The sequence below is a fragment of the Megascapheus bottae genome, chromosome 19 (assembly GCF_031878675.1).
Source record: "Megascapheus bottae isolate mThoBot1 chromosome 19, mThoBot2.hap1, whole genome shotgun sequence".
Classification (NCBI taxonomy): domain Eukaryota; kingdom Metazoa; phylum Chordata; class Mammalia; order Rodentia; family Geomyidae; genus Megascapheus; species Megascapheus bottae.
The window spans coordinates 5,221,768-5,244,054 of NC_143527.1; the positions used below are offsets into that span (position 1 = coordinate 5,221,768).

General features: G+C 42.2%; 1 protein-coding gene across 1 annotated transcript in view; it reads right to left on the bottom strand.

Moving 5' to 3' along the window:
- Window positions 1-213: 213 nt before the first annotated feature.
- Dok6 (docking protein 6) overlaps window positions 214-22,287 on the bottom strand; it is a 254,819-nt gene continuing 232,745 nt past the window's right edge. Inside the window, exon 8 of the mRNA XM_090352975.1 lies at window positions 214-1,858. Within this exon, the coding sequence (XP_090209101.1) occupies window positions 1,719-1,858 (140 nt within the window). The 3' untranslated portion in view covers window positions 214-1,718. The remainder of the gene's footprint in view (window positions 1,859-22,287) is intronic.

Here is a 22,287-nt window from a genome sequence, read left to right on the forward strand (position 1 = left end):
ATCCCCAAGGCCTGAGGAGAATTATTCTTTATAGCCACATGGACGAATCTTAGGATTAGCATCTGGCTGGGGTTTTCCTAGCCACTCCACTCCACGTGAGTGGTGAGGAGTGGTCCCTACACGGCTCCCACTGCCCATACACCAGGACAACGGGGGTGAAAAAGGGACTCATTTTTTATGTAGTGAAAAAGGGACTCTTCCAGGAGGCTCACTGTGCTAGTGAAAACAATGTTGCTGTTTTCATGCATCAGGTCAACTGTTCATCTTGCCTGTGCAGGCCTCTTTGAACTCACCGTGGAGTAGATGTAAGATAATCATAGACGCATGGTATCAGATGATCCACACAGAAGACTTTTTATTGTTTTACTGCCTACCCTAAAGGCACACACGTATATTGACTAGAATTATTTCCCCTGTTCACATGGAAATGGTCATTTCTTCTTATATCTTGCCAAGTTGTCTTTTGTGTCAGGACTGAAAAAATGATATCTGATCCTCTCGTATAATTTCAGACAAATTAATACAAGGAACCCTCTCAAGACTCTCAAGTCCTGGCTCCCAATCTATCCCAAGCCCCTGCTGGCTCTTGGCAAAGGCCTCTGGGAAATCCTAAATCTTCCTATTGACTGCCTGCTGTAAGTCCAATGGCAAAACCTAGCTGAGGTTTTTGGAAGCCTCTTTCTGTGTCTCCCCCAAGGTGAAGTGGAAGGGCACCCTTCCTCACGCAACTTGGGTGAGTGGCAGAAGGACAGACAGAGTCAAGGACAAGGCAGGACAAACCAGACAGAAGTGTGTGATGCCCTGGCTGCCTTTTATGTTTCCAGAACTTGCTTCTTCTAAAATGTCCACTTAACTCTTGTCACAGGAGCATACTCAACAACAGAAATACTTTCACTAATAAGAAGCCTTTTTTTTAAAAAAGAAAGAAAAACCCAAGCACTATTTTAAGAAGAGCTATTCAACAATTACAATCATGATTTTAATGCAACAATTCTCAACAGTTGAAGCAAGCACATCCTGTCACCATTAGCACATTGATATATATTTGTTACATAGAGATGGATATAGCAGCATATCCAAGTCTATATTTGTCTCTACACACACACACACACACACACACACACACACAGACACACACACACAGACACACAGACACACACACACACACACACACACACACACACACACACACACACAGTAGAGCTATCGGGTCCTGCTTCATAAAATGTTCTAATTTCAGGTTCCCTTGTAATTTTCACGGGGCTTATTTATATGAAGAGTTGAAATATCATTTGTAGAGTTTACTAGATTTGTCTCTGTCAAAACCAAAAAGCCACAGAGCTCGTGGCGGGTCAGCTTTGCGACCCTGTGCCCAGAGGCGAGAACAGGGGGTAGGCACACATGCCTGCAGTCACAGTGAGCGTGGGCAACTCCCTCTCCCAGTTCCAAGGCTTCAAGAAGTTAGTGTATTGAAATGACTGTTCACACGACTTGGATTCTACTTTTGTAAAACATAGATTTCCCCCACAGAAATTCAATAAATAAAGGACTTAGCCACTGAAGCAAGGAAGCAGAACTCCAATGTTTAACCTTCCATTGGGGTCCAGGCTAGACCGGACCCTGGTCAGTGTGAACGCAGTTGGTCTTTCGGGAGGCAGAGGATGGCCCACAGGCGGCCCAGGACAGACTGTCTCTCTGGTCAGCAGCGCCTCTGTGTGTCACTGGATGAGGCTGGAGCTGTAGCTGAACCCGTAGCTGCTGGACCTTGACAATGGTGGCTGAGCATTTTCACTCTGTTCTGGGGCATAGCTGGGAAAGGTCTGTGCACGAGACATCTTAGATGGACCGAACCCATGACCTAGAAAGAGAGTTGAGAAACAGATTCAGAAGAGTTATAGATAGATCAACAGACAGACAGACAGACAAAGACTATAACAACTAGGCGGGGCACCAGGGGTGAGTGCCAGTGGCTCGTGCCTGTCATCGTCGCTACTTAGATGAGTGAGAAGCCAGCATATTCAGGGAATTCCATGAGACCCTTATCTCCAGTTATCCAGCGAAAAAATCCAGAAGTGGAGGCATGGCTCAGATGGTAGGGTACCAGCCCTGAGTTCAAGCCCCAGGAAAGGCATGCATGTGCGTGTATGTGTGTGTGCACACAACACACCCCGAAACAAGCCATTAGTCCCAGTAGAAGACGGTGAAACTTCAACATGAAGCTTGTTGGAAGGAAGTTAGTAAAAAGTATTTCACCATTTTGATCTTTTTGATGATATAAAAGCTGTTGATAGAGACCCATTTTTCTCCCAAAGGAATCTTTCCAAGAACGTTGGATGTGAGACAAGTAGAATTTCTAGGAATCACAAATTTCCAACCTTCAGTCCTTGAACAGTAGAGAAGCCATTCTCCTTACAAGCTATTTGTGATGGAGAGCCCATTAGCTTCTTTTCTATTATTCTCACTTTCAGAATAAGAAGCAAATCATACTCTTTCTTTAGAATCTCTATGAACAGGCACACAGCACCTATCTAACCAGCTACCATCGAGGTCCCCAATAGCAAGCTTTGCTCATGGCAGAATTAGGGGATCTGATTTGCCCTAGGGAGTTTGTGGGTCCTGGATAACTGAAGCCATATCATGTGATACGTAACCCAGCAACGTGATCCTCCTTGATGTTTGCTGAAAAGGAGAAAGTTAAATCTTGCTGAAAATATCTTTAAAGAATGAACATTCTGTCTGCTTTCGGTTGTTCAGCAGCACAGCCTAGAGAGAAGACATTGTCAAATGCAAACCAAAACAGAAGTGATTGCTAAACACTGGTCACAATACTAATGTCAGCCAGAGGAAACACATTCCTTCAAAGAAAGCTTTCACATGAATGTGTCAGCAGCTACCATATCTGTTTCTTTGAAAAGATTTTAACGCGTAATTATTCTTCACACTTGAGAATGACTTGTACCTAATGGTTGGGCTTAGTGAAGAAAAATAGATCCAGTATGCACGGCTGTTTTTCAGAGTTCATATTATTCTCAAAGGACTGGATATATTTAGTTGGAGTTCTGCTTGGGCTGCTCTCTGGGGTGAGGGGCCCTGCGAAGAAGAAAATCTGTTCATGCAGACCCTTCCGGCAGCTCTTCCCAAGGCCCTCCGGGGCTTCTGCCCTTCACCATGTCATCAACTTTAAGACCGTTTACTGTCACATATGTCTGGCAGCACACCCAAGAAATACCCTTCGGCACAGGAGCGTGGATGTAGGGAAGAGATGCAGAAGAAATGGGTAGAAAAATTCTCATTAAAACAGGCAGCACTGCTCCAGTATTGAAGTATCGTGGGACCGGGGCACAGAAATCCTATTTTTCTCTGCTGTTTGTCTGATGGTGTCATGGAAGGGGGAGGAGGCACAGACATGTCACACTCAGAAGGCAGGTGCACCGCCCACTCCTGGAGGTGGCTTTCCCAGCCAGGTGCTTCTGGTCTTCTGGAACTTTCTGTAGCTTCTGCACATCCTCCTCTCTTCCACAGCTCCATTTTCTTCTAGGGCCCCATGGGTCAGGCTGGTCGTGGGTGCTAGTATTGGGCACCTGCCACAATTCCTGTCGGCTCCTAAAGTAGCCCCTTCCTCAAATCCCCAGCTGAGCTCCTGTTCTCTTTCAGGATGATCTCAGTAAGGGAGAATGAAGCAGAGCAAAGGTGTGTGTGTGGGGGGGAAGGTCAGGAGGGGCAAGAGAATGGGGGGGGGTCAGAGGGTACGCAGACCCCACCCTCTCTGGGAAGGGATCCTTGCCCGGTGCCAGGCCCCAGGCGGAGGATGGACAGTCAGGGAACACCCTTCTCCCAGGAGCTGGTACCTTGCGCCTATACCCTTGCTGAGATTGCAGGGACTGTGGTTCAAGGCCAGCTTCCACAGCAAAGTTCAGCAGGCCCCTTCTCCACTGAGTGCTGAGTGAGGAGGCGTATTCCTGTGATCCACGCTGGGTAGCACAGGACTCAGGCACGCCTGGCAGGAAGCAAGGCCCTCCTTGAGAAATGTCTGGTACAAAGCAGGGAGGGAAGGGTGGCTCAAAAGTAGAGCACCTGCCTAGCAAGGGTTATTCTCTGAGTGCCAATCCCAGTATCACCATAAAAACAAAGGCCTGAAATAATAATAATAATAATAATAATAATAATAATAATAATAATAATAATACATAGCCCTTGTTCCTGCTTTCGGTTTTATTCCACTCTTGTTTGTACAGGTGTGGAGCCATGCTGGAGGCACGCCTTTTACTCACACCACTTGTGAATTGAGAATTGTGAGAGTGAACCTTGAGGTTGGATGTTCAGAAGAGCTTTGGCCTGTGACTACCTTTCTTTTTTTTTCTTCTCCCTAGCATATCATACAACCCGCCTTTGTAGTCCCCCATTCACACACAGAGGGAGAATCCATGACTGTTCAGAGGCTGCAAGCCACCAGCGGGAGGCGAGCCAGACAAGGAGAGCAAACGGTGAATGCTGCTGGCCTGGCCTGCTGGGCTCTGCGGTGCAGACAGAGGTGGACAAGCCGGCGGGGTACCTGCGTGTGTGGCAGGACCACACACATGGGATCATTCTTGTCATTCTGTTCACTCTTTCCCCAGCGCCTCTGGGCACTGTCTCTCACGATTGCATGTCAGGAATATTATTCTTTTCCAAGGTCATCTGTGCTGGCTTCCCATCCTCTGTGAATCATTTCTACTCTAATTGAAAATTAATTTACGATGTTTCTTACATCAACCCATTATTTACTTCAGACAATCGGGCTGTTTAGTGCTTATCACAAAAATAACACACCTCCATCAGAACTGAATATTACGGAGGCTTTGTAAATGCTGTTTGAATTTTTTTTTTTTGGCAACCATAAGCGTGGGAACAAAAGAGAGAAATAATTAAGCGTTTTCTCAGCGTTTGTTGGAATGATGCCCTTGGGTACTGTTGATGAGAGCAAAACAAAACAGAACAACCCTCCTCAACTTGGTGGCTTCAATTAAAAACTTGATGGACCAGACTCGCTCATTGCATTACAGGACCGTGCTAGCAAATGCCCCTCCTTTCCTCTAGCTCACTGGAGACCAGGAGCAGGAACTGCACGCTCAGGAGGAGGGGTGCTATGGAAGTGCACTGGAAATGGAGAGTTTGCAGACACTTGCCCTAGCTTAACCAAAGGAGGGGCCATCCCTTCCCAGACCCAACAGCCTCCAGAGCCTGGCAAAGCAAGGAGGGCCGAGCCCTGCCAGTCTTACAGGGAAATTTCCCCATCACGAGGGGAGGCAGCCACAGTGGTAGGAAACTAGAAGGAACCCCAATTGAGTACACGAATGCAAGAACTAAGAGGAGGACAACAAGAAATCCATCTCCAGGAACAAAGACCCCCACCTTTGACCACACAGATGTGCGAACCAATTTCCTTCCTGATACAGAATCTGAAAGGACATTTATTTTAGTAGGAAGTCAGATGGGTCCCAGAGCATAAAACCTGTAATTGGCAAGAGGAAGTAGCCTAATGATGCTTAGGAATTTCTTGTGTGTTAATGATCTTTGTTAAAATCGGAAAGAAAAAGAGAGGCAGGGAAAGGAAAAGAGAGGGGAGGGAGAGGAAGGGGGGAGGGAGGGGAAAGGGCACTGTTACTTCAAATGATTGAACGAAATACAAACACAAAGCACAAAATAAGTAAGTGAAGAGAGAAATCAAATTGTCCAGTGAGGAAGGGAATTGTCTGGGAATGGCCCAGATGGTTGGAGGATATTGCCTTCTTCCATCAACAAGCAGTTTCTAACTACTAGCAGGAAAACAGGCAGACGGTACCTTCAGGCCAGTGAAGGAGGAAGCAGAGGAAAAAGCACTTGAGATGCAGAATAAAGGTGTGGAAACATTATTACTAAGTACTGAGGTGACTTGGGTAAAGATGCTCTTTTTAAAATTGTAATATATAAAAGGGTTACAGTTTCTAGATGCTTTTTATAGAATGTATAATATTTATACTTGAACTTTACAGGCAGGTAAAAGTGAAAACTATAGCAGAAGTAGAATCCGCCCAGGGTTGACTAATATCTTATTAATAATGTACAACACGTTCATGATGCTTAGAAAGGACCAGTGTCCAGCCCTTCTGACAAGGTGTACTTGAGTTTTAATCCATTCTTTTAAAGTTAACAGTTACTCTGGAGCTCTTTTGGTTAGGTCCTGGAATGGTTCAGAAATTCTTTTGGAGGTTCCATGATGTCAGTAGCTTTACAAACTTGAATAAAAAGTTGAAGCCAGCCTGTCATCCTAGCTACTCAGGAGGCTGAGATCTGAAGATCAATATTCAAAGCCAGCCCGGGCACAAAAGGACCTGAGACTCTTATCTCCAATGAATCTCCAGAAAACTGCAAGTGGGGCTTGGCTCAAGGGTAAGGCGGTGGGCTTGGCTCAAGGGTAAGGCGGTAGCCTTGAGCTGAAGAGCTCAGGGACAGTGCCCAGGCCAAGTTCTAGCCATAGAACTTGACCCATAGACACACACAAAAAAAGTAGAAAAAAAAAACATCTCCAGAGATGTCATCCAGCCCAGGAGGGCTCAGGTGCGACATGAGAGGTCACCTCGAAGACAACCATCAGAGCAATAGACTTGGGGTTGTGTCTCATGTGATAAGGGACCCACAGAGCAAATCTGAAGCCTTAAGGCTTTTTATTTTTATTTTTTAATTTATTTTTGTATGCTGCTGGGTTGGAATGGAGGGCCCAGGGCTTGATGAGCAAGTGCTCTGCGCATGAGCCATGTCTCCATCACTCCCCCTACTGTATCCAACCTCCTCACACCCAACTCCACCAGCAGAATTCGCAGAAGCAATGAACGAGGGGCGCTCAGAGGGCTGGTTCTTTTCCTTTCCGTATTCAAGAGTCCCATGTCAAGCAGACACGTTGAAGAAGGCAAATGAACATTTTTCACCACAGCGTTCACAGAGGACAAGGCTCAAGGCACTGTATCAATCTCTTGGGCTGACACAGGTACATGGCCCAGCTGCACTTGGGACAGACTTGTTTCTTGCTGCAGTGTGGTCATGCCATAGACAGAGTCTGCACTCTCTTATTCTTCAGGAAAGCCTCAGGAGATGCTGTACACTTGGGCAGTCTGCCCACTGGCTGCAGGAACCAGAGGCTGTGCTGCTGTTCTTGTGGTTTGTGGTTGTTTGTTAAATGTCATAAATTAAATGTGGGGAATATGATAGTGCTATTTGTTTATTATGGTGCTGTCAACTGGCCTTTCATTTTTGTTCATGGGTTTTGTTTCACAGAAACATTTTTTAGTGAGGATGAGGCTCCTTACTCAATGTATATTTAGAAATTTGAATAGTAACCGTAACATTATACACAAAACTATTGTGTTAAATAAATTTACCTAGGACACAGTGTTCAGAAATTTCAGACTAAATGTGATATCATGGCATTATTTTAAATGTGTTGTCAGGTTTTTAGCAATTCAATGCATGCTTGTTCTACAATGGATACAAGATAACATTTGCCTTTGGTCTAGGAACTTCTGAAGTGACTTTAAAACTTAAGTGTTGTGTCTAAACTTGCTTGACTTGACAAAGATTTCTTAAAGATTAGCTTAAATCAAAATGGAATATCACAGTAGAAATTTGCCCATAGCTTTTCCTTTCCACAGCTGACTTTCTAAACCAAAGCCTTTTCGTCATCACAAACAAAATTATCTCCTTAAATTTGTAAATATTCAATGTATATATTTATAAACATGTCCTTTGTTAATTTAACAAGGTCACAATACCTCTCTAGTCTGACTTCAGATTCTTTAAGTCCTATCAGTATGAAGTCAACCCTCATTGTTTTATTACTAGTGAATATAAAAGTTGTGACAGCGGGCAATAGATGAGACTGGAATACAGGGAAATAAGCCATGGAGAGTTTGTCATACTCTATTGAGAGGACATATATTTCCTACTAGGTGACAGAAAGTGTTGGAAAGATTTTAAGATAGTGAATGGTTGAATCAGATTTCTAGCTGTATCCTTTTCTACCATATCATGTATGATGGATAAAGATTTCCCCCAGACAGAACACTTTCTCACATTAGATCACTGGAGAGATAAAAAGAAGTCTGGATTTATGTGTGTTCCTCAGAGTTTCGTTAAAACCCTTATTCTTTCCCAGTGTATCAGTAATCCGCCAGGACTCGATAAGACAGGTGAGAATGGCTGATAGGTGGATAAGGACAGAGGGGGAGGGGGCTGATATGAGGGGGAAAGAGGCTGGTGTGAGGAAAAGCTAGGAAAGTTTATGTTCACTGAGAAAGTTATAAGATTCCATATTCAAGGTTCTCAATCCGAATATTTAACTGTGCACTAATTCCAAAGTCTAAAACTTTCCAACGAGTAACATCAACTAGTTCTAGGAATTGAACTCTGGGCCTTATGCTTTCACTTTGCCTTTGTGCTCACAGTTGGTTTTCTACCACGTACCTCCACTTTCATGGTTGAGCAATTCTTACTAAACAAGATTCTATTGAATTTAGTAGGCAGTGATAAAAGTCTTAATTCTTCCTTAGTCTTTAGTGTTTAGTTATTTTTTTATTGTCGCTGTATGAAAGAACATAGTTTAGTTCTATTTGCTAACAGTGTCTATCAGATCTGAGACTCGTCTGGTGGAGTTTTGAGGTGTTTTAAATATACTATAATATTTTGGGCGATAGGGATAATTCTACTTTTCCTGTGTGCATCCACATTTCATCCTCTTGCCTTGCAATATGAGTTAAGAATTCAAGCACTATTCTGAATATGAACAGAGAGTGGGCAACCTTGTCTTGTTCCCAGTTTTGTGGAAACACGGGCTTTACCCCATTTACTAAGTGGTGATGTAGGTTTGTCATATAAAGACTTTATTATATGGAGGCATGTCCATTCTAGCCCTGCTTTCTTCAGAGCTTTTATTATGCTAAGATGCTGATTTTGTTAAAGGCTATAGTTATTCTTCTTTTTTTCCATATGTTTTTTATTACAATGAATAGAAGGTTACATATATTCACCAGGTAGAAGGCATATTACTTCACATACATTGATATTCTTTCTTATGTCTTGGTCTAGGTTTTCTTCATATGTTGCTAGGAACATGCAGTTCTCCTGGATGTGATTTCTATGCTCAATTCAATGACAGTTTGCCAACATTTCCCAAATGTGAGGGAAATTATGGACAACCAAGTATTGCAGGCATTTGTAACTCTAAATGGATCTGTTCCATAGCCCACTAGACTTAAAATGCCAAGACTGAGAACAAAGAAAAAATATTGAAAGCAGCAAGACAAAAATGTCAACTCACAAAGGTAAAAGCATCAGAATTACATCAAACCTCTCAGCAGAATTCCTAAAAGCCGGGGAAAAGTGGAACAATAGATTTCAATCCCTGAATGTACACAACTGCCAACCAATATTGCTCTACCTGGAAAAAATTATCCTTTCAAGTCATTGCAGAAATCAAGATTTTCTAAGAGAAGCACAATATAAAAGAATCCATAACCACTACACTAGCATTGCAGAAAACAAAAGAGATCTGACATACTGAGAAGAGGGAGACAGTCTCAAACCTGAGCGCCCAGGGGGGACTAAGTTTCATAAGGAGAATGCAAGGACAGGATAAGGAGGCGCTGCAGATCTCTGGGAACTTGGTTTGAAGCACCTGTGTCCCTGCTGAGAACACCAGGCTGGGCTCAGCCATGGTGTGTGCGGTTCCATGGCAGGTTCCTCCATCACATTAAACACGGGTTTCCTTTTTGTGTTTGGCTAATGACAGTTGACATGGGAGGGTTTAACCAGGTGACATGCTTGACATTCCTAGTGCAGGCTATTATGTTTAGAAGGTGGAAATAAATACAGTACAGAGATGATAGGAGTTTGATTCTATCATTTCCTCCAGGCAGGGAGGATTACATATATGATTCTTAGTGAAAAATAATTGAAGAGAAAATGCCTGGGAGAGCAGAGATGGGGTGGTAAACACTGCCAGGGTCTGGAGACTTACAGAGAAATGGGTTCTAGCAGGTTTAGGAATAAGAGATGGGAACATGAAATACCTTTATAGAAGTTTTAGAAAAAAAAACTACAGGAAATAAATGGAAATGATACAGAATATATAGGGTGATCCTCATCATACATCATGACATAAAGGACTTAGCATCTAAGTCCATATTATATAATTATTATATTCATATCTTGGATTTCTCTTAAGTATTAAAATGGAAATGATATTATTAATGAGCCCAGAAGTGTTGGAGATTAAATGGGATAACACAACCGAAACAATGAACAAAATACAGCACAATATATTCTATCAGGAACATTTCATTTGCTTACACCCCCTCCCCCAACTGAACTCAAGTCTGGGGGCTATCCCTGAGCTTCCTTTACATCTCCACTTCTGGACTTTTTGATTCTTCTCTGGAGGTAAGAGTCTCATAGACCTTACTGCTTAGCTGGCTTTGAACGTCGATCCTTAGATCTCACCCTTCTGGGTAGCTAAGATTACAGGTATGAACCACCAGCACTGGACCACTTGCATTCTTTTATTTGAAAGTCTGGTTTCGATGTTAATTTCCTAAAAACAATTAGGTTCTGATAAATTTAGAAAAGTCTTTCTTCGGGAAACCCAGGGTAAAAGTGAGTTGTGTTGGGGAGTCTGGCCTGGTAAGCTCAATAGCTGAAAATCTTTCAACAGTGACATTATCCTCTTATCACCTACACAGTAAGGAGGGGCTTTTGAAATGAAGAAACCCACCACACTTCTCTAACTTGGTGTTCTCCAAATGAGTTTCAGTGAAACAAAACCAGAGAAGCTTGGCAATGACCAAGGAGGAAAGGGAAGCCATCTTTCTTCTTTACCTGGGTTTCCTTCCCTCTGCACTGAACTATTGCAGTGATGGATACTCAACAATCTAGTACTACATGAGAAGCAGCTGGGAGTGGGGGCATCTATCTGCCCTCCTCTGTCTCCCCCAGCTTCACAAGTCAGCGGGTAAGTCCTGCGGGCTCTACTTTCCCTGTACTTCTTGGATCCACTGTCTGCTCCTTTCCTCCATCTTGATGGGCTCCTCGGGTTTGATGGTGACCTGCCCTGTCTGATGAAGTGATCATCTCCCTGAGGCTGTCCCATACCACAGTGGGTAGGTTGTGGTCTTGTGATTCCAATCCATTTTCTTTAAGTAAGTTCACACTCTGAAACACATCTGAGATTGGTAGCAGTAGTTTCAAGAGCTGAGCTTTGGAATTCTTCAGTTAATCCCCATGAGTAAAGCTATCAATTCAGCAACAATTGGCTGCAAAAATCTATATAAAAACATGGCTTTGCTACTGGAAATAATGGCCTCTCTTCTAAGTAGATGCTTACTTTTGACCCATATTGTCCTAAATTCACTGAACTCTGCTTCATATAGATGTGCATTTAAGCAAGTACTCCTTGTGCTTTGAGGTATACTCAGTTCTCCAGCCTCATCTGTCTGATTTCACTCTCACTCATCTCAACTGCAGCTCTTACTTAGCAAAGCCCTGCATTTTCTGTGTGAGATCATGACGGAACCCTGCCTCCCTGTCCTCACTCCTGCCCGCCCTATCCAGGCCCAAGGAGCCATTCCACTCTGTTAAATTAGTCACGTTGTGTATCCTGTCTCACCTTGCCCCTCTATCCTTTCTGTCTCCATGAGATCACACTGATCCTGAGAAGAAGCTTAACTCTTGTGACTCTGAAGTCTTGTAAAGCACCAGGCGTATAATAAGCACACACTAAATATTAATGAACGAGACTACGCAAATGCAGACAGCATTGGCAAACAGAGAGCAGAACCTAAAGAGCACACGTCTTCACAGACTTTGCCTTCTGTGTGTTTGATCAGTTGAGCCCAAGTTGAGGCAAAGTTGGCCTGTTGAGTCAAAGTAATTTAATTATATGACTTGGCTAAGACTAATGGGGAGATAATCGGATCTTTTTAAAGGAAGTGGCATTATAGTGGTAGCCTTGAGCAAAAAGTTCAGGGACAGCATCTAGGCCCTGAGTTCAAGTCCTACAACTACCAAAAATATTTTTTAAATGAAAGCTTAAATTGTATTTCAAAGCTAGGCACGGCACCATTGGCTCACATCTGTAATCTGAGGATCATTGTTTGACACTATCCTGAACAAAAAAGTTACTGACACTCTTTATCTCGAAGAACTCTGCAAAATCCAGGAGTGGAGCTGTTACTCACATAGGAGAGTGCCAGCCATGAGTGAAAAAACAAAGCAAGAGCTTTGCTAGCCTTGTAACTTCCTCCCCTAAGACGCAAATGAATAGATAATCTGATTGTCAAATGTATATTGTAGGAATAAATATGAGAGTGCAAAAATGGCTATATCTAGCTCATTATTATGTACAGTCCCCAGTTAAGGAGGCAATCTAGAAGATTTCTTAAGAAGTCTAAACAGAACATTATTTAGTGGAAAAATGAGGCAATAAAGCCAACCCAGTGAATGTTGGTTGGTAGACAACTTTTTAGAATTCTTCTGCAGCTCATCACAGTTTTGCGCAGAGGCACTGACTGCCTGTGCTCTCGATCATCTTTTCAGGGATATTCGTAGGGTTGCAGCATTCAGATTAATTTGTTCCAGGATAAGAAAAGTAATGGATCCCTCTGACAAAAAAAAATCAGACAGGATTCTTTCACCCAGAAAAAATACAGTGTTTTTCCAAACTGGCAGTTGCTCTTCTGTGACATGAACCAGCTCAGGTCCAGTGCCACCAGCCTCACCCTGCAGTATGGGGCTTTAAAGACCCTCAGGACTGGAGTCACTTGGCTAAGGCAGTGCTGGCAATAGCAGCCTGCCCACCGTCTCCGAGCCGCTAGCCTCAAGCATCCTTGAAATGGGGGCATGGTAGCTTGTTCGCTTGCAGAAAGGGCAAATTCTTAGCCCTTTTTCCCTTCTTGATAATGTTAATTACTAGTCTTTTTTGACTCCTAGGTTCCCAGCAGTACCTCTGAATATTCGATGGCTTTTATGTTTACCCTTATTTGGGAAGATGTCTATGTTTTAGAGGATTTCTTCTTCATTCTAAAGTATACATCATCTTAGTGCAATGATTTACACAAGAGTGAGCAGCTGAATGTCACAGAAAACTCAATAAGTCTATGTACTGGTTAAAAGAATGCCTATGTATAATGTAGGTTTTTCACTAGAGAAGGAAAGTCAGATATGTATCTCTCATACCACTTAAATTCATATATAGGATTTATAGGATTGAAGCTGGCCATGAATCCCAATTAATTTCAGCCAAGACAAAAAGTAAAGCCACTCAATGAGTCATTCATATTATTTCTTATAAACTACAAAGAGCAGCACATTGTTAGTTTTCCTGTCTTGATGGAGAGTCTCTTTGCCAGATAATTTCTTTAGCAAAATGCTAGTATGATGCTGTCAACATAAAGATGAACCCAGAAAAAAAATAAGAGGGCTCATCTGATTTTCACAAGGAAGAATGAAACATTTATGTTCGTGCAAACACAAAGCAAAGCAAACAAACGACTCCTGTGGTTTTTAGAATTGAAAACTTTTATCCTGTTAGAACCATTGTTGCAAAGAAGTGAAGTAGGTTTTAATTCTGAATATGGAAAATTGCTCTCAAAGATTTGCTGCCTGTCAAAATTGCTGTAAGATACTATTGCCTCACCTCAATAGGGTACTTTGAAAGACCGAAAATAAAGAAACTGCAGGGTAAATAGCCTACATGCTGAGCTGGTTAACGTTCAGAGATGATCCACCACTGAATATATCTCTTATCAGAGTTCCTTTGTTAAGATAGTTTCCTTTTGTTCCCTGTAATAGGCAGGTGAACTGAACTGAGAAGGCACCACCACTGACAGGATGCTGTGGACTTTTTTCTTTCAGACTTCTAGTATGCTGGAGCATAGCAGAGCCAAGGAGTCCACAGAGGAAGACAGAAAGTAGGGCTTGGAGTACAAATTTGAGAATCAGCCTGCCTTGTCCCTCTGATGACTTACTATGATTCCCTCACCCCTAGATTCTAGGCCATTTTAACCACGTTGTATAATTTCTGCAGCACGGCTGACATGTTATTTTATTCAGAAAATATGTGATAGCATAATAGATGGACTCTTTCTGTTATTCTGACATCGAGGTGCTTTTGAATAATTAGGTTTTAGCATCTGCATGCTTACATTTACCACTGAACCTAGCTTGGCCATAGACTTCTTAATGGAGAGAGTCATGCTAGAATGATGCTTTATTTAGTGGTAAATGTCCCTGGCTCTTCTTCCCTTCTGTTCATTTGTATGGTCTACAGAGTCCAATTCACAATGGAATCTTGGTTCTTTTCCTTTTTGTCAGTCCTGAGGCTTGAACTCAGGGCTTGAGCATTGTCCCTGAGCATAAAGTGTTCAAGGCTAGCATTCTACCACTTAGCCAAAGCACGACTTCTGGTTTTCCTGTGATTAACTGGAGATTATAATCTCAGACCTTTCTGTGGCCATGTGTACTTCAAGAGAGGACACATACTCTTCACAGTGCTTGGGTGGTTTCATCAGAATTCTTACTCCTTGGATCGTTCCTGTTCACGCTTCTTCTCACTTGCTGTCAGGAGCTCCCTCCTCCATCCCTGCGTTCTCGGAATAGGGGTGGACTTCCACCCTGGAGACGGAAATGCTTTCTCTGGTGATGCGTTCACTGTTTTCCCACCCAGGGGCCGCTGTGAGCTGCCCACGTACACAGGCTCTCCTTCCTGTGCCTCCGCTGTGGCAATGAAGTCACACCAGGCAGGGAGTGAGTGCTCCCGGGAGCACTGGCTTCCACAGCACACGGGACCACCTTCCTTTCGGAGCAGGAAGTCCTAAATTCCATCCTGTGTCTCTGTGCCACACTGTAGATGCTCGTTTTGGTAGTTACCTCTCACCACAGTCAGAGTCAGAGAAAGATCAGCCCCCATACAACAGCCGTTCCCTCTGGCATTCTGCCAGTGTCACATACAAAGCAAATATACACGTGCATATTATGTTTATGTAGATCCATGCGCATATATATTATACACATATATGTGCAAGGCATAGATATACTATACATATATATGTATGCATATGTTCTGAGTGTGTGTGTGTGTGTGTGTGTGTGTGTGTGTGTGTATTATGAGTTTCTTTTTGTGATGCTGGGGATTAAACCTAGCACCTAGTACTTTCTGTCCAAGTACTCTTCCACAGACTCATCACGCAGCCTGACTTAAGATTTTCTGAGAAAGAATAAGAGGTACTTCCGAGGGATTTTTTGACCAAAATCTCATTTGCAAGAGCATGATTATGGCCACAGGTTGAAGAGAGAAATAGCAATAAAAAATCCTCCAAAGGAGTTCATGTAAGAATGTGTAAGTGCAGACACATGAGACTTCTATTCCAGTGTACATGCTTAGAAACAGGGAATGCCAAGAGCTTAGGAACTGTGCCACAATTTTCATACCAGCATTTTAAAAGTCTGTTTTCAATTAAAACAGAATTAAAGGGAATAACTGATAGTAAATATCCATATATATTGTAGTTGCTGTAAAAATAGAGAACATATAAGTAAATGGAAGACTTTAACCATTTGTTAATTGAAAATTTCTAAATTTCTGTTGACACAGAATTGACTAGCTTAGAAATCACAAGTCTAGCTCTGTTGCAATGACTCATGCCTGTAATCCTAAGACCTGTGAATCTCCCTCTTTATCCACAAAGCTAACAATCAAAGACAAGCACATGTTCCAACATCATCTTTCTTGTTTATTTTAGGACTCTACCATTCCAGAGAAACAAGTTCTAAAATTCTATCCGGTGAAAAGAAATTCTTTTCCTGAAATCGCTAAGGTTAAATTATCTCTGTTTTTGAGTGATTTCTGTTTAATATGTAACCCAAACGAGTGTGAATTAGAGAGATAGGGCAGAGGCTTGGACAATTGAAACCTAAATGTTTGATTCAGTCTCTCTACCCTCAAATTTTCCCATCCTCTTCTTCTTCTCAGGCTATTTCTGCTAGAGACCCTGGTAACTCACTAAATCCTTCCTGGGAAATTTCCTTCCTTAGATTATAAGGAGTGAGCAGATTCTGTAATGTCATGAGTCATCCCATTTTTCTGCCTGGTGCGTTTTTATATGGTTCTCTTGTATTTGATATATTATCCTTGTGTTGTAGGTCATTTTGCATTTTTATTCATGAGGCATTTTCTCAGTGTTGTATACAATGCATTTTTATTTTTCCTTTATTTATCCTGCAATTGCTAAGAAACCATTGTCAAATATCTGTAATGTTGCTCAGAATTATGATCTTAGCGAGGGTGTATTTTACAAAATCATTAATGTAGCTGCCAACCTTGTAGACTCTGGAGAGTTTTATTTTAACACTGTCCCCTTTCAAAATGTGTGTGTGTGTATGTGTGTGTCTTGGGGCTTGAACTCAGGACCTAGGAGCTGTCCGAAGCTTTGTTCCTCAAGGCTAACGCTCTACTACGTAAGCCCCAGCTCCATTTCTCTGCTTTCCATCACCCACCTCCAGTTTGGTAGGTCTTACAGATGTTCCTCTCTGGACTGGCTTCAAACTGTGACCCTCAGATCTCCGCCTCCTGAGTGCCTAAAACTACAGCCATGATTCACCAACTGCCCTCACCAGCCACCCTGCTCATTTTAACATTGAAAAAGTATCTAACAGTGTAACAAAATATCTAGAAAGCCCTGGCACGAAAGAAAGGCTAATCAGATAAATCGAAACAAAAATATCATAGGCAACAAAATAAATCACCCGAACTCTTGATGATGGCTTGAATCTGCATTTCACAGATTTCTTTTGGAAACTCTTTATCAGGAACAACTCTTTTTCTACTCTATAAACAGTCAGGACTTGAGGTTACCAGACTTTTGTTTTCTGACACTTGGATCCTGCCATGGGGAACCACAGCACAGACTTCCTTGCTTCATAGACTCTGGGGCCAGTAGTGCTGTCAGCTACTTTAGTCCCTTAATTTTAACCTGGCCTGTTGTGGAACTTTTGTGGAATATACCTCCATAATCAAGTGAGCTAATTTGAAGAAAATTTTCTCTCTGTGAGTGTGTGTGTGTGTGTGTGTGTGTGTGTGTGTGTGTGTGTATTTGCAGAACCCTAACTAAACCATGAGAGTAACATTTCAAAACTGGATGGAATAGACAAGGGGTAAAAGATGGACTCAGAAATGCTGAGAACATAGGATTACGATATGGGAACCAGCATAAAATAAATTACCTATCTTAAAACTCACTTTTATACATTTAAAAGTGAAGATGAAAGAGAATTATTCTTAAACAGTGACAGCTACCATCCAAACAGAAGAATTCTGGAGCAAATATTCACACGAGCCATTTTTCCCCCCAAATGATCACATTTGACAAAACAGAGTAACAAAGCTCGTTGTGTTAACACGAGCTTAATGGCTGTGCATGCACTGGATGACTCAAGTTTAATAATAGTACTTAATATCTTTCCCAGAAACATAATGGGTAATTTCTGAAGAACAGGTGACTTCTGAAAAGAGGACCTAAACAGAAGCAAAATAAATGTAGAATGATTTAGCGACTTTACCAGCAATTCAGAAAATATCACCCATGTAGAAAAATTTGGAAATTCCATTTAGTGAGAATTCACTTGATAAGTTGTATATCTAAAAGAAAATGTTAAAATATGGTGAAATGGAGGAAATGCATAGATTTTTAAAATTGTCTCAATAAAACAGAAAAAGAAGTCTCTATTTTGTATCATTATTTAATATAGCAAAAAAGGAAAAAAAAGTCACCTAAAATAGTGAGAAAAAAAACCACCCAAACTTAACAAACTCCATGAAGGTGAGCTGAACCACAGATATTTCTTTCCTGTTGGTTTCAATTTGTTGCTTTACAATTTTCTATGCTGGGAACAGATGAACACTTCTTGAAAGACAGCTAAGATGATTAATTGTGTTTGCTTTTATGTTAAAGTCAAATGGCTTGGAGTATCGAGTTGCTTGGTTCAATTGAGAAGGTTCCTCAATGGACGGCATCTGAGGCCAGAGCACTGAGGTGTGAGATCTGTCTGGTAGAAGGCCGGTCCTGGGGATGCCATTGCAGTGACTTGATCTCAGAGCAGAGCCACGCCACGTGTCTATCGAGACACAGCTCCCCCAATGACTGAAGTAGTCTGGTCACTCCAGACATGGATTCTGTATGCTAAAATGATTACTTTTATGACCCAGGCCAAATGCTGTGAAAGTAGTTTTATCTGTGGAGTTCAGTGACTACCTACAGGCGTTTCATGGTCTCAGACGCCTGTCAGGAAAACGCTGGCAAGTCAGGCAATGGCAAGGAAAACCAGGCTTCTGCCTTGTCATATGGAGCTTTCATTGTTTGTCCTTCTCTTTCCAGCAATGGAAACTTTCAGTGAGGTTGGAACAACACACGCTTGTCATTCCACCTGTTTCCATACTCAAGTCAGCTATGGATATGTTCTGTAGGAAGCCAGCTGGTGTTTAGTATGCGTTTTGACCTAGCTTCCAAGACACTGCTGCCCAGGGAAAACTTCTTAAAAAATAAAAAGTGTCCTGCAGGGTGTAAGAGATAATACATTTTTTTTTTTTTGCTTGAACTCTTGTCGTGAACACTGTCCCTGGGCTCCTTTTGCTCAAGGCTAGCACTCTACCACTCGAACCGCCACCCCACTCCGGGCTTTTTCTGTGATTAGTTAGAGATAAAAGTCTGACAGATGGACTTTACTTCCTGGGCTGGGTTTGAATTGGGATCCTCCAATTTCAGCCTTCTGAGTAGCCAGGATTATAGGTATGAGCCATTGGTGACAGGCTTGAGATAATAGTTCTGAAGCATTCAAAATATACTAATGAAGAACTGTTTCCTTTTGGCATACAACACCAATTTCTTATGTTTAGGTCAATAAACTAGCAAGAACAAAACTTAATACACCTAGTAGGTTAATGCTTAGGAATCATACTAACACTTGACAAAACAAAACAGATCACAAAATCCCGCTTTTTATCCTTAATTCTGATAGCATTAACTTCTGAGCTTTAATATTTTCAGAGAGATCTGAAACCACATTCTAAGGTGCAAAATGCTATATAGCTGAATGCAGCTTGTTTTTTTTTAATTTTTGTTAAACTGAGTTTAAAGATGGCCACAGGGCTGGCTGGGAGTTTAGCCTAGTGGTAGAGTGCTTGCCTAGCATGCACGAAGACCCAGGTTCAATTCCTTGGTACCACATACATAGAAAAAAGCCGCAAGTGGTGCTGAGGCTCAAGTGGTAGAGCTCTAGCTTTGAGAAAGTCAAGGACAGTGCTCAGGCCCTGAGCTCAAGCCCGGGAGTGGCAAAAAAAAAAAGGCCATATGGCTGTGCTTGCAACAGTACATTATATAACAATGCAATCATTTTATGGTACAATGAAAGACAGATACAGGTATTGTACAAAATGCATCTCAAATAACCTCATAGTCTTTTAGCTTTTCTAACTACTCTAGGATAAGTGTCTGAAGGCCTCCTGACTCTGGTCTTGCACAGCATGCTGGGGTCTTCACCGTAATCAGTCCCTGACTTTTCTAGTAATCCTTATTCACCTTGGTCGATGGTGTTACCACCCAAGGGTGCATTCCTGGGCTCATCTGCATGTCTCTTGTGTCTCTCTGGATCTGCAGATTACCTCTCCATCCCTTTGACAACATCATGACTTGTCTAAGGTCCTGATGGAACTGGAGAGATTTGGAGAAACTGGATTTACTGCACGTTTTTGGTGAGCTTATCTCCTCTCTTCTCTCCTGAACTTCCCCTAAAGCAGCTGAAACGGCGTCATGACTACATTCAGATCTGAATCTTCATCAAGGCTCTAGGGAGTTCTAGGTGTTTGTTGTTTCTGTTTGTTTGTTTTCATCAGGGTTGGTTAGGTCTGGATTTTGTACTTTTTTCATGTTAGCTGCTAATGCTTAAAAAATGGTAATATCCTAATTTTATTTTCTTATTTATTACTTCAATACATTGACAGAAGAATCTTTCCTTTTGTTACTGTTTGGTTTCTCTGAAATTCAGTTCATATTGAAAAAAATGCAGGATAATTGATTTGCCAGGTTTATAAGATAATAAATTATTGCTATCATCTTAAAATGACCAATTTGCTTTTCAGTTCTATGCATTTGGTGAACAAAGAAAAGAAATGAGCATAAGGGTTTGTGGTAAGTAGGAAGAAAAAGAAAAGATGCCCTAACCTAACTACCAGGGAGAATGAACTCTTGGCAACATTACTTGAAGAACCATCAAGAAACCACAGTGCTCTAAAAGCAAAGAAGAAATGTTCTAACAGTTAAAAATAGTGTTGCAGGGGACACTGATAAAGAAAGCCAGGACAGAGATAAAAGACAGCCTATTTGCAGACATTCACAATAAAAATTTATTTTACCAAATACATTGTATACTTGTATGCTAAACTTTAAGCCACTTTTCCGCTGGCACGAGCATAATGGAACATGCTAGTCTTTGGGTGAAGGACCCTTCAAGGCCAGGGTATCGGGGTATCTGGTGAAGATGAAGGTCATTTCAAGACAGCACCATCCCAAGACAAGACCCTAGCAACTTTCAAGTTTCCCTGAAGAATAAATAACCCAAAGCTGGATACGGTGGCTCACACCTTTAATCCCAGGAGGCTGAGATCTAAGGATTATCATTTGAAGTCAACCCCAGCAGGCAAGTTCAATTCCCACACCCAAACTGGAAGTGATGCTAAGTCTCTAGGTGGTAAGCACTAGACTTGAGCGGAAAAGCTCAGAGATAGCACCCAGACCCTGATTTTAAGCCCCTAAGATGGGAGACATGGCTTATAAACATCAATGGAGCTTCAGAGAAACGGAATAAGAAGGTAGAAAGATGGAACCCAAGCTTCCAGTGCTGTCCACTTTCCATGTTTTTGTCTTATGAATTTCATATTTAGCATGTTCTCTATGGCACTCTGTCTGAGTGCAGTGGTGGTGACATTTTACTCTCATGAATACAACTCAAGCTTTTTCTATAATGCCAACAAATACAATTACTTTTTTTCTTTATTGAGTTGGTAAACAGCTATCATCTGAGGCATGTTTTGTACAGGTGTAATCTGTAATTCCTGTTCTTTCTTGATAAACACACAATTTTGCTTACCAGGGGGTAAGTCAAAAACTGGAAGTAATAGATTAATTTCTATAAAATTGCTAGATTGACAGGTGCAATTTTCAGGCTCTTAGTGTAGCTAAATCCAGTCATAACACAAAAACTGTTTACCAGAATCTTCTTTAAAAGCACTGCATTCCAACAAGAGAATCAATCGTGTTCCCCCCCCCCCATACCACTTGAAAATAAACTCTCTGCTCAGCACATCTGCCAGGGGGGAATTTTACAAGATCAACAGGAAAGGATGATAAGCCAGTGTCCCATGGAGTCTCAAGCTAGACTCCCAGCAGAACTGTCCTGACCTTGCCTTACTTCATGGACAGGTGTGCTTGTGGACAAGAGCTCAGTCCTCATGGATGGTGACCCCCTTTCTAAATTCCTTCACAGCAGACAATACCAAGCAGCCTAATCTTTCTGTAAGTGTGACTTCAGGAGCGAGACCGGACTCTTGGAAGTTGGCTTGTGCATGAAATTCTGCATTGCTTGGTTTACCCCTGAAGGTAAACCACGCTCTTCTTGGTCCTTCTGGACTGAGAGTGGACTAGGACACACAGTGTGTCGTTTGCTCATAAAGGGATGAAAGGCAGAGGAAATGCCAGCTGTTATTATTTCATGGCTATCAAGTAGAAAATCCACTAGACTCGAAGAGAATATTCATATCCTTGCAGACAGTCTCCCAATTTGCAATTATGTCAAACAGCGGAAGTGGGGATTAGAGAATGCGCTTGCAAATGTGGGCCCTGCGCATTCCTGAGCATTCCCTCACAGCCCTGGGCCTCTGGCAGGAGCCCCCTCAGGAATCCCCCCGCACTGGGTCTCTGGCAGGAGCCTCTTTAGAATCCCTGCACCTCTGAGCTCCCTGAGCTCACTCTGAAGCAGCAGGCGTTGCAAGGATCCAACTCTGCCTAATCCAATAATTGGTACTCTGGCCATAGCCAGAGCGTGCACTGTCCAGATAATTGCTGTGACATTTCATTTCTCTCTCAGGCAGAAAGCTCATTCTTCTAGAAAGCGCCTCAGGCCCTCTGCTACAGGCTGAGGTGGGTTCTCGGTTCATTGGCGTTGCTCTTTCTCCAT